A 12,737-nucleotide genomic window follows, 5' to 3' on the forward strand; every position below is an offset into this window, starting at 1 on the left:
CGAGGGCGGCTCCAGGCCAGCAGACCAAAACCTACAGGGAGTGGTCCCTGAAGCATGAAAGAGGGCTTGCAGGAGGCTGTCAGTAATGGATCTCCACCTCTTGGAAGCAGGGCTAGTTTCTTGTTCCTGTATTCCCACAACACCTTATGCATGTCTGTTCTGGTCCTGAGTCTAGGACGCAACAGTTAATCATATACGCCCACGACCTCCTTACTAGGATGTGAGCATCTATAATAAGAAAAATGACTACATCTTATTAATTTCACATTTCCTATTGCCCAGCACAATGTATGACTCAGTATGGACACTCAAAAGAGTTTCAAAACTTCTAAACTTATGAGCAATCCAGAACTAGAATGGCTTATTTAGTTACAGTCTGCAATTGCTTCTTAGGGTTCACAGGTGGCCCAGTGGTAAAGAATCCACAGGAGATGTGGGTTGGATCCCTGGGTCAGGAAGATCCCCTGGAGAAGGAAATGGCCAACCCACACCAGTATTCTCATCTGGGAAAACTCAAGGACAGAGGAGCCTAGCAGGCTACAGTCCCCAGGGCCACAAAGTTGGACACAACTGAGCAATTAAACAGCAACAACATCAATTATTCCTTAAGTTGAGCACCTGGAGGATAGGAATCATATCGTATTCATACTCAGCCATTACATCTTAGTGAATATGTCACATAGCTGAATGTAGCTATATCATTTGGTTATACAGTTGGTTATTTGGACCTGGTTCTTTTTGACAAAGTCCAACAATCCTGAGTCCAAATCCCATCATTTACCTGCTCTGTATGACTTTGGGAAAGTGACTTAGCATCCATGGACCTCTGTTTCCTCATCTAACAGTGCTTGTAAGGATTAGATGGGATAACACTTGTAAAGTGCTTGCATTCAGCCAGGCATACTCACAAGAAGACTCCAAAGAACAAGGCTGGATTTAGAAAACCAGAGATCCCTGAGGCACGGCTGATGCTCAGTCAATGCCCTGGTCAGAACTCCTGAGTCCTCAACCTGACCCTTTGAAATATATGTCGGAAAAAGTTAATAGTCTCTGCAGTCAGATAGAAAGAAACAGAACAGATGGAAAAGAGTTGGGACAATAACCACCTTGAATACTTTTCCTGGCTGAGTCCTGCCAAGAAGTTGTAACACTCTGGTCTGATTCCCATATTTCTGAACAAATGAATTATGTCTTAGCTTCTTTTTACCCAGCCCTTCCCTCTGCAATGGAAAGATGAAAAATGACATTTTCCAGCCTTTGGTAGGTAGGGTGAGGAGATGGGAAGACGTGTGAGAGGACGGATGGGCAAGGAGGCATTGAGCGGTGAGAGTTCAGTTCTGAAGGCCCTAAATACCCACAGCTGGCTTTGGATCTCCTGTGGAGCCACCAACCTAGGCAGGTGCTCATGCCCTAGCCTCTGTGAGTTAGTTAAAGCCTCCTCTATATGGCACATTACCCCTCCTCCCCCTCATGGAAACCCAGGGCTTCCCCAGTGGCTCAGCGGTAAAGAATCCACCTGCAATGCAGGAGCTGCAGGAGACATGGGTTTGATCCCTGGGTGGGGAAGATCCCCTGGAGGAGGGCATGGGAACCTACCCCAGGATTCTTGCCTACAGAATCCCATGGATAGAGGTGCCTTCTGGGCTGCAGTCCATGGGGTCGCAAAAAGTCGGACCCAACTGAGCAACTTAGCACACATGCATAGAAACCCACTGAGGCTATTTCATCATATAGTCCTGATGTTTTTCTTAAAACACTTCAAGATGTTAAGATAAAATAAAAGTCATAAATAGAATGAACTCAGAACACAGGATGCTCAAGGAGGGAGCAAAGAGGATTCCACTCAGCCTGATAACAACCAACTCCAAAAAAATCTGCTCTGCAGTGACAAAATGTCTTGGGATTAGTAGACTCATGTTGAAGTGTCAAGGACCAGATTCCACCAAGGAGCCCGATCCCAGGTCTCTAGGGTTGGACATGGTTCTGGAACACGTGGCCAACCTACCATTGATTTCATTTATTAGTTTATTAGTCAGTTTTATTTTTTCAATTTATTAGTCAATTGCCTCTATGGCCAGTTAACTTGAGCTGGGGGAAAACCAGCCAGACAATGCGTCTAGACAGTTTCACATCCAATAGCTCGTGGGATGTGGAAGACCCACCAGGCACAGCATAAAAAGGGGAAGAGAGAAGTTTGGAGTCGTCAGAGCTGGGTTTTGTGACCTGATTCTGCTTGCTGCTGGCTATGTGGCTTGGGTCAAATAACTTCCACTTTCTGTACCGTACTCTCTTCATCTTAAAATGGAGGAAATAATGTCCACTCCCCAGGGGCACTGAGCAATAATTGTGTAGCTGTTCAGGGCAGGTCACTTACCAGGCTTCTGGTACCATCCGAAGGGGTAGGTACGGACCTCAGTGTCTGGGGAGCCACAGTCCAGAATGCGCCAGACCCCTCCATATTCCTCGCTGCATGTCTGAAGGCCCAAGCTGTTCAGAGTTAGGCATGTCACCTCTCCTCCTGGAGCAAAAAGTAACCAGGACCAGGGAAATGATCACGACGGGAGATTCTAACTGAATGAGAGAAATTCTGCAAACTCATCCTTCAGCAGACATGTGGGGTGAAGCGCCCTATTCCAGGGATGATCTTAGCCACTGATGAAAACCCTGCTACCTTAGTGAGTTTCTGGTCTAAGAACATGGTGGTGGGGGCAACACGTGCTTGTCAAGCGTCCTTCATGCGCCCGGAGCTGTGCTAAGGCTCTGTATGCATCATACCGCTCATCCCCACAGAAGCCTATGAGGAGGCTGGCACTTGTATCTCTATTTACAGATGAGGAAACTGAGACTCAGAGAGACTCAGTGGCTCATCCAGGATCATTCGTCTAGTACGTGACAGAATCAAGTTTCAAATGCAGATCATATGGAGGGATTCCAAGTTCAGCCCACCAAGCTACCTGACCCAGGTCTTGAAAAGCAAGCAGAAGACAGTTCAGTGAGCCATGGCAAGAAGGCTACTTGGGTCAGGCGGAAGTGTGGTGTCCAGCTGACTGGGTACTGGACCAGCAACCCTGTCCCAGCTCCCACATTTACCAGCCACCTGCCCTTTCTCAAGCCCCCATGAGGTGATGCTATGGATTAGGTCAGACCATAGATGTGAACAGGGCTTCGCTGGTGGCTCAGATGGTAAAGGATCCACCTGCCTGCCAACGCAGGAGATGCGGGTTCGATCCCTGGGTTAGGAAGTTCCCCTGGAGAAGGAGACAGCAACCCACTCCAGTATCCTTGCCTGGGAAATCCCATGGACAGAGGAGCCTGGTGGGCTACAGACCATGGGGTCACAAAAGAGTCGCACACGACTGAGCGACCAAACAACAACACAGATGTGAACACGTTTCTAGACTGTAAAGTGCTGGGTACTTTACAGAAGGAGTTGTTGTCACCCTTACCTTTTAACTGAGAAACGTTCAGAAAGCCAAAGCCGGTGCAGCACGGGTCCATGTCACACAATCGCTCACATTCGAAGAAGCTGGCGGAAGAGGAGAAAGAGGAGGCCTGAAGGTTTGTGCTGGACAGGATCCTCGAGGTGGGCTGACTCGCTGTCATTCTGACTTCTGGGGGCCTGCTCTCTGTGACAACTCTTCCCTGAGTCCAGACATACAAGCTCTGCTCCTGCAACCCCCAACCCAGCACCAGGGCCAGGCAGATCCCTGTTTTCCACCCTCCCTTTCTTCCCCACTCCCATCAGCATGGGCAGTGCCCAGCCAGATATCTTTTATCATCTTTTAATCTCCATTTTTGAAAGCCAATTCTAAATGCCAGCAGCAGGGCATAGTTTCATGTGTTAACAACACTTTGTAGATCCATAGTTCATAAATCGATGACTCTTAAATTCTAACTTCTACAGGGAGAACTTAGTTGAAATTCACATTCGTGAGCCCCCTGTAAATGCTGATTCGGGTGGTCCAGGGTAGGACCCAGGACCGTGGGTTATAAGAAGCCCTCTGGTGATTCTGATAGGTGAGATTCACAGACTAGTGGAGAGAAACACTAGTCACGTTCAATGAAAACAACTAAGTTATAGCTAATTAAATCAATAACAAAATATATTTTTTTAAATTTTCTTAATTTTTTTTTCAGCTGCACTGTGTAGCATGTGGGATCTTAGTTCCCCGACCAGCAATTGAATCCATGCCCCCTGCGTTGGGAGTGCGGGGTCTCAACCACTGCATCACCAGGGAGGTCCCACAGGACCTTTTTAAATAAAAAATTAAATAAAAGTCCTTATATGCTTCTGGCCCTGTAAAAAGTTCTGCTTGCTCTCCGGGTTCTGAATGCAGCAGGGAGACTTTGCTGATCAAGTTTATTTCAATGCTTGAAAATTTGCATTAATTGATTTAAAAAAAAAAAAAAACACGGGTCAAGTTCCCCTTTTGCATCAGCTGACCTTAGGTTCAGGGCTAAATGTTGTGTTGATTATTGTTCGCTGACCTTAGCCACCTTAGTCAATAAAGTAAAGAGTGAAAGTCCCTCAGTTGTGTCGGACTCTTTGCGACCCCATGGACTGTATAGTCCGTGGAATTCTCTAGGCCAGAATACTGGAGTGGATAGCCTTTCCCTTCTCCAGGGGATCTTCCCAACCCAGGGATAGAGCCCAGGTCTCCTGCATGTTGCCTATTTATTCCTTTTTCACCCTTTGCTTTGCATTTTGCAGTTTTTCATGCTTGTGTCTTTAACTGATATTATATCACCTTCTTTATGAAAATAGAAGGGTCTTCATAATAAGTATTGTAGAGGGCAGGGATGAACGGAAGTAGCTTACCCACTGGAAATGGATTTGTCAGACATAGGCACTTTGTTTCTAATGGAAATCCCCGTCAGCTTTTGGAATGGCAGGCGATTGTAAAAATTCTTCACTCTATCTTGCAGCACAACTACACAGAGGAAGAAAGACATCTTATTATTTAAGTGGAAGATGCACTGTAACCAGAAAAATACTTCTGTAGGGGACAAAGTATACAAACCCATACTGAGAGCTTCTGATTAAAGATAGCATATTAAACCCATAGACTTACTCTCTGTTCTCTCCCCAAATCTCACTAAAATCACAGTAAAGGGATTTTTATAAAGGCATACACCCACAGGGCAAAAGAGAATAGGAGATCAGACAGAGAGACAAATTTTGGAAGCTAGAAAAAATATAGAGGAAAAATTGACCTCATAAACCTAAGAAGGCTGAATTCTTGACCCTTCTGTGGGAAGAAGCAACTCTATACACCTGCAGGGCTTCCCAGGTGGCTCAGTGATAAAGAATCTGCCTGCCAATGTAGGAGTTGCAGGAGACAAGGGTTCAATCCCAGGGTCAGGAAGATCTTTGGAACAGGAAATGGCAACACTCCAGTATATAGTCTGGAAAATCCCATGAACAGAGGAGCCTGGCAGGCTGCAGTCCGTGTGTGCTAAGTTGCTTCAGTCGTGTCCGATGCTATGTGACCCTGTGAACTGCAGCCCACCAGGCTCCACTGTCCATGGGATTTTCCAGGCAAGAACACTGGAGTGGGCTGCCATGCCCTCCTCCAGGGGATCTTCCTGATCCAGGGATCGAACCACGTCTCTTATGTCTCCTGCATTGGCAGGTGCATTCTTTACCACTAGTGCCACCTGGGAAAGCCCTAGGCTACAGTCCATAGGGTCACAAAGAGTCAGACATGACTGGGCACACACACACACACACACACACACACACAATCTTCTGGAGTCCTGAAAGGTTTATGTATCCACAGTACTGGGATGAAAGTGAGCTGATGCAAAATGGCCTGGAAGTCTTTTAAAGAAGCAGGTATGTCTCCAGAGGTGGTCTCTTTCCAACAACTACCCCTTCCCACTGTACAAAAGTGAGGTCTCTCAAGGGCCTCAGAGTGAGTTACAGTGCAGAGAGGACCTTGCTGAAGCCAGGGAATTTTTTTTCCAGTTAGTCTAGGTGGTGAATATTGAGACTCCTTCATTTTGCCAACCTTGTTTGGCATGTAAACCACAAGCAGCCAGGCTCATGCCCCCAGCCAGATATTATACAAGATCCCTCTGGAGGAAAGGCCTAGACACAAAGATGTGAAAGTGTTCGTCACTCAGTCGTGTTCAACTCTTTATGACCCTGTGGACTGTAGCCCGCCAGGCTCCTCTGTCCATGGGATTCTCCAGGCAAGAATACTGGAGTGGGTTGCCATTCCCTTCTTCACAGGATCTTCCCAATGAAGGGATCGAAGCTAGGTCTTCTGCATTGCAGACAGATTCTTTACCATCCAAGCCACCAAGGAAGTCCACATAGATATGAGGGATTCCCCAAAGGGCAACCCAACTACGTCCTCTTACAAAGAAAGCCAAGGTCAACACGCTCCCACCACACACTCAGAGCTTCCCAGTTAGCTTCTGGGCCCCTGTCTTACATTGAAGGGGAAAACCAAGGGTCACCAGATACCTGAGAAAGGCTTCCAGCAAAGAAGACAGAACAGTAAGCGGAAGATCACAGCACCACAGAAGAAGTGAAAACTGTGCAAGGTGACTCCCTCTCCCCAGAGTATCACTGATGTTCCCAGAGGGTAAAATCAACTTCTGTCTTGTTGAAGCCACAGCTGTTGGGATTTTCTCTGATAAACACCCAATGGGAATTCCAACTGCTATATGCAATAAACATAATTTCTAAGAGCAGCGGAGTCCAGAGCAAGCATCTTCTCTCTGGTCAATCTGATACATTTCTAAATGCCTCTGTATCTCTACAAAAAGCCTGTGTAACTTCCCTTAGGAAAGAAGAAGAGCTGATCAGGATATTTCTAAAACCACAGAGTCAGCAGCCCACTGAAAATGCAGTTTGGGATGATCCAACCAAGCGCTCACCTTTCTTCCTGTAGAGGGCACTTGGCCTTCGGGGCAGGATCAGCCTGCAGCCCTTGGGACTGGACTCCAGGATATCGTCACACACCTGGGCCTCCGGGTAGAGGGTGCAGGTAAAGTACAAGGGCTCACTGTCCGTTACCTCTGCCAGCTGACAGAAAGAGGGCTCTCCAGCACAGCCTACAGGCAAGACAGAGGTTGGCTGTTAGTCCCCGGGAGGCTGTCGGGGGAGGGTTATCCCTGCAGGGCTGAGGCCCAAGTCAGTAGAGGCTGTCCAGTCTGGAAGGCTCAAGAAAAATACCAGGGTTCTGCCAGCTGGAAAACAGGGAATCCAGGTGGCTCTGAACCAAGGCAGAGCCAGGAAGGTGAGGGGTCAGCTGTAAACTCAGCAATATGGGAGGAGAGAGGGTGAAATTCCATTGAGTCTGCCGGGACCATCTCAGAGGCAGTCAGGGTCTCAGACTACAGACCACAGGATATAAAACTTGGTGACGCTGTGAATAGTCTCCTCTGCTCCCACTCTCATGTCCAACTTTGCTCTGGTACATGTGAGCTCCTTGAGAGGGAGGGGTATGACTGATTCACTTTTTATTTTCTCATCCCCAAGGTCAAACACAGAGCCTAGAACATAACACATACTCAACACAGGACACACCTATTGGGTAGAGAATAGATGGATGAATGGATGGATGGATTGTTGGATAGATAGATGGATGGATAGATGGATTGTTGGATAGATGGATAAATGGGTGGATGGATAGGTGGATGGATGGATAGATGAATGGATGGATGGATTATTGGATAGATGGATAAATGGATGGATGGATAGATGAATAGATGGATGAATTGTTGGATAGATGGATGAATGGATGGATGGATTGTTGGATGGATGGATGGATGTATAGATAGATGGATGTATGGATTAATAGGTGGATGGGTGGATGGATTAATAGATGAACTGATAGATGGATGGATGGATTGTTGGATAAATGGATGGATGGACTGTTGGACAGATGGATGGATGGATGGACGGATGATTGGATGATTGGATGATAGGTTCTGGGAGCAGAGTAGATACTGACTACACAATTAGCTTCTGAAGATATGGTTATGTTCTGTCTTCCGTATCACTCATGACACTAATACTGAAGTGATCTCTGAGTTTGATCTTGTCTATGTCTCAAGAGTTGTTAAACTAGGCCTGTGTTGCCTGACCACAGGGTGGAGAAGAAGGTGGATGAGAGCTAAGATACTCACGAGAAAGGCACCACAGGTTTGCCTGCTGAAGTGAAAATAAGTGTTTGAAAAGCCAGTGTTGCTGGCTGGGCAGGGATACGTTTCCATCGACAATGACCTGGATAAGGTCCACAGGGGAGAAAAGGCCTGTTGTCAAATCTGAAAAAGAAAGGGTGAGTCAACTTCCTTTGGCTTTATCTCGTGGCAAATCTCTCTGTCTGTCTGTCTCTCTCTCTCTTTCTGACTCTTTCTCTCTCACATATGCATGTGTGCACGTGTACGCATGCACACAAACACACACACACATACACACACACACACACACTTGCAGGCTCAATGACCCAGAGCCGGTTTGGAGTCAATATGGCTGGGAGTCTGGTAAGGCAAGAAAAGTTCAGAAGGTCCCAGAAAGTCCTAAAAATTATGGAGTTGCAAAATCTTAGAATCTTTGCTGGGGAGTAAACCTGGGAGCCATCTGGGTCAACTTTTCACTAAGGCAGGACTCATGCTCATGACACTTCTGGCCCATTTCCCTGCAGACTCATGTGACTTGTCTGTCCTGACCGCAGCAGCCCACCCCACAGTTAGGAAGTTGAGGAGTCAAATCTGCCTCTTTATAAATGTGAACCACTGATATGCCCTCTGTCTTCCCAAGCCACGTGGAATTTCTGTCTCCCTCCCAAATGGCAGCCTTCATCTGTGAAGACAGCTCTCAGCTCTGCTCAGCCCCAGACTTGAAAGTTCCAGCTTACCCATCATGGGTCCATTCACTGATCAGACACTTGGCATCACCATCTTGTCTCCACAGCCAGACCCCCAAGTATATCAAGAAGTTTGAGGTGAGTACCTGTTTCTGATGGAGATGCTGGCCTTGGTTTCGTGTCTCTTCTGCATCCCATAGACTCAGATCGAGACCCCATGTCAGAATCTAGGAGAGAAAAAGGGATTATTGTTCTAATATTTGAGAGGAAAGGGGAGGTATTCTTCTGGTCAACAAATGATAATGACAATGTGAGAAATCGTCATGGTCCACAGCCAGGGGTCCCAATAAGATCTGAAAAAATCCAGTGGCATAGTTCTGTATTCTTTGGCTTTTTATGGAACATCAACCAACTTCTCCATAAGAGAACTATTACTGTCCTTGATGCTGGAATTATCAACGTTTGCAAAATCCTCCAGAGTTAACAGAGTACGTTCATAAACATTGGTCTTCCCAAGACTACATGAAGGTAAGGAGTAAGATTTCCATTTTACTCTTGAGGAAACTGAGACTCAGAGACTTGAAATAACTTATTCCAGAACAGGCAGGTGGAGAGTCGATGAAATGGAATTCAAAAGAGTTAAATAAATTCCCAAGTCAGTAGCAGGTCTTCCATGATGGGGGAATTGGGTTTTGGGTGGGCCTTGGGATGCTTCTGTTTAGTGGGGCAAATGTCCTGGGGAGAAGCAAGTCTTTAATTTTCCACCAGCGAGCAAGCTATTTAAAAGAATTTTATTTTTTTTTAATTGAAGTATATTTATATACAATATTATAAAAGTTGTTCATGCTCATTCAGTCATGTCCAACTCTTTGCGATCCCATGGACTGTAGCCCACAAGGCTCCTCTGTCCATTGAATTCTCCAGGCAAGAATACTGGAGTGGGTTGTCATTTCCTTCTCCAGGGGATCTTCCCAACCCAGGGATCAAATCCAAGTCTCCTGCATTGGCAGGCGGATTCTTTACTGCTTTGTTTGTCCTCCTTTGAGTTTATGAACATTGACCAAGTGCCTACTCAGAGCCAGGGACTGTGAAAGGCATGTGGGGCAAGTCTAACGTGATGAGAGAGATGACCGAGCCCCCAGGAGGGAGGCGGCTGGGTCTGAGCCCCCAGGAGAAAGGCCTCCTGTAGGGTGTGGTCCTCAGAGCCCCCATCCTACTGACAGGGACACCTTGTGGTCAGTGCACTTGATCTCACAGGACCCAGTGCTTACTCCATCCTTCCTTGGCTTTCCACACTTTCCATTTTTGTTTTACACTTTGGTGTCTGATGAGAATTGAGGCCCTTCTCTCCATACAGGGTACTCACTTGGACAGTAAATCTCTACATTTTCTTTCTGGGGAGCAGAGTGCCCCATGAATGAGAAGTGGGGCCACATGGCCTCCTGTGATGGGTGTCCTGCTCACCACCCTCCCCACCACAGAGCTCACCTTTCCAGAGATAAACCTGCTGGAAGCTGGTCAAGGTGTCCTGGGTTCCTTCCAGGGGGGTCAGACCTGCAAAGAAGATGTTTATTTGTATGAGCTCGAGTGTTCAATTGTGCTTGCTCCTACTAGGGACTCACCATGACCACAACTGCTTCACCACCCCAACACTGAGGCCCCTCCTGAGCCTGACACTGTTTCCCATACAAGGTGCATCCCAAAGTCTTCTTGGAGGTCTTTTCCAGCCGCTAGTACAAAATCAAAGCTGACCAGAGTATAGCTGCTAGCATAACTGACGCCATCTTGGGCCCATGCAGTTCCTCCTATTCTTCCACTGAAGCCTAGAACTGTCCAGGGTGGTAAATCACTTCTCTGTCATCAAGTGCTTTGTAGTTAATACATAGTATTCAACAACTGTTGGGCTTCCCAGGCGGCTCTGGTGGCAGAATCTGCCTGCCAATGTAGGAGACGCAGGTTTGATTCCTAGGTCGGAAAGATCCCCTAGAGGAGGAAAATGGCAATCCACTCTAGTATTCTTGCCTGAAAAATTCTGTGGACAAGAGGAGCCTGGAGGACTATACAGTTCATGGGGTTGCAAAGAGTCGGACATGACTGAGCAGCTGAACACACACACGATTGTTAGGTCCAGGTGGCCTCCGTGCTCTGGTAGCCCCCAAACAATGACGAAGACCTTGGCTGATGTATTCCCAGCACCCATGAGACTAGCTACCATTCATAAACCTTGACTTAGGAATGCGTGCCTTGTTCCCAAGCACATACCTCTCTTTGCTTTTGTTGTTCAGTCAGTCTCTCAGTCGTGTCTGACTCTTTGTGACCCTATGGACTATAGCCCACCCAGGCTCCTCTGTCCATGGGATTCCCACAGCAAGAATATTGCAGTGGGCTGCCAATTCCTTGTCCAGGGGATCTTCCTGGGCCAGGAATTGAACCCGAGTCTCCTGTATAGGCAAGCAGATTCTTTACCACTGAGCCACCAAGGACATACTCCTACATGTGTATGTGTACTCAGTCATGTCCAACTCTTTGGGACCCTAGATTAATTATAAATCATCCCAGGGGCTCCTCAACAGTGCAGAGTGTAGCTACTAATGGTTCTAGATCACTGATGTTGGATCCCCATCCAACCCTCTGAGTAAGTTACCCTGTAATAAATTGACCCATTGACCATTTGGAGCTGCCTGCCTCATTTCCCACTGTCAAGATACCTTCTCAGTTCAGTGGGCACTTTTCCTTCCCTCTGTCCTCACCAGACCCCACGTGTCTTTCTTAGGGCACCAAGGGGACTACAAGGGGAAGGGTCATGGTGCTGACACTTAGCATCACTTAAGGAACTGTGGATTGGCTTAAAGAGACCAGAACTTAGAGTCAACAGTTGTATTAATTTTCCATTTCACTTATGTCCTCTGAGACTCTCATCTCATTGGCAACCGGGGATGGTATTTGTGAGGCCAAGAATTTCTATCTTCAGTCTCATGCTTGACCATAATTTTCCAGCTCCTTAAATATACTTCCAGAGGCTGATAATTGAGCCTTATTTCTCTTTTTCTCACCAACACGTAGCATAACCCCTGGTATAGAACCAGCGTTCAGCACATTCATGAACACGAAGAGGAATGAGTAAGGAAAACAAAGCAGTCAGTGGTTTCAGAGTCCACCAAGTGAACACAGAGCCTCACTGCACAAGCACAAGAAGGCTGGCTGTGAAACTAGTCTTCCTACTGCGAACTTCTGATCCTGCGATCCATTCCTCAAAGCCTCTCCAGTTCTGTATTGTTGATGGTGAGAAGGTACAGAGAACAGAAGCAAACACAATTCCTCCTTTTCCTGGCTAATGGTTTAGATTGCCCAGACATCATTCCATGCCTTCCACAAGAACTGAGTTAAAACTTCCCCATTACATAAACAGGCCTGCAGACTCTGATGCATGTAATCTGCTCTCTCTGTAATCAAGGCTGCAGGAATACACACACATTTAGAATGGTGGCAGTTTGGCATGGAGCCTGATTCTTGAGGGTTGGTGGGTGTCATGTGATCTTAATTGACTTCAAGCCACTTCTGCAGAGATCCTGTGCTGCATCTGGGGTGGTTAGCTTGACTCTAAAAACCTGGAAGTGTTGTTGTTCAGTTGCTAAGTCAAGTCCAACTCTTTGCAACCCCATGGACTGCAGCATGTCAGGCTTCCCTGTTTTTCACTATCTCCTGGAGTTTGCTCAGATTCATGTCCACTGAGTCAGTGATGCCATCCAACCATTTCATCTCTGTCACTTCCTTCCCCTCCTGCTGTCAATCTTTCCCAGCATCAAGGCCTTTTCCAATGAGTTAGCTCTTCATATCAGGTGGCCAAAGCATTGGAGCTTCAGCTTCAGTCCTTCCAATGAATATTCAGGGTTGATTTTCTTTAGGATTGACTGA

The 12,737-nt window shown here is 46.8% G+C and overlaps 1 protein-coding gene across 1 annotated transcript in view; it reads right to left on the bottom strand.

Annotated features, from left to right (window-relative positions):
• TG (thyroglobulin) overlaps positions 1–12,737 on the bottom strand; it is a 234,181-nt gene that overhangs the window by 150,333 nt on the left and 71,111 nt on the right. Inside the window, exons 27-33 of the mRNA XM_005900741.3 lie at positions 10,311–10,376; positions 8,969–9,049; positions 8,143–8,280; positions 6,889–7,065; positions 4,820–4,931; positions 3,447–3,526; positions 2,375–2,518 (exon numbers count right to left, since the gene is read on the bottom strand). Of these exons, the coding sequence (XP_005900803.2) occupies positions 2,375–2,518; positions 3,447–3,526; positions 4,820–4,931; positions 6,889–7,065; positions 8,143–8,280; positions 8,969–9,049; positions 10,311–10,376 (798 nt within the window). The remainder of the gene's footprint in view (positions 1–2,374; positions 2,519–3,446; positions 3,527–4,819; positions 4,932–6,888; positions 7,066–8,142; positions 8,281–8,968; positions 9,050–10,310; positions 10,377–12,737) is intronic.

Source organism: Bos mutus, chromosome 14 (assembly GCF_027580195.1).
Source record: "Bos mutus isolate GX-2022 chromosome 14, NWIPB_WYAK_1.1, whole genome shotgun sequence".
In the NCBI taxonomy this organism is placed as follows: domain Eukaryota; kingdom Metazoa; phylum Chordata; class Mammalia; order Artiodactyla; family Bovidae; genus Bos; species Bos mutus.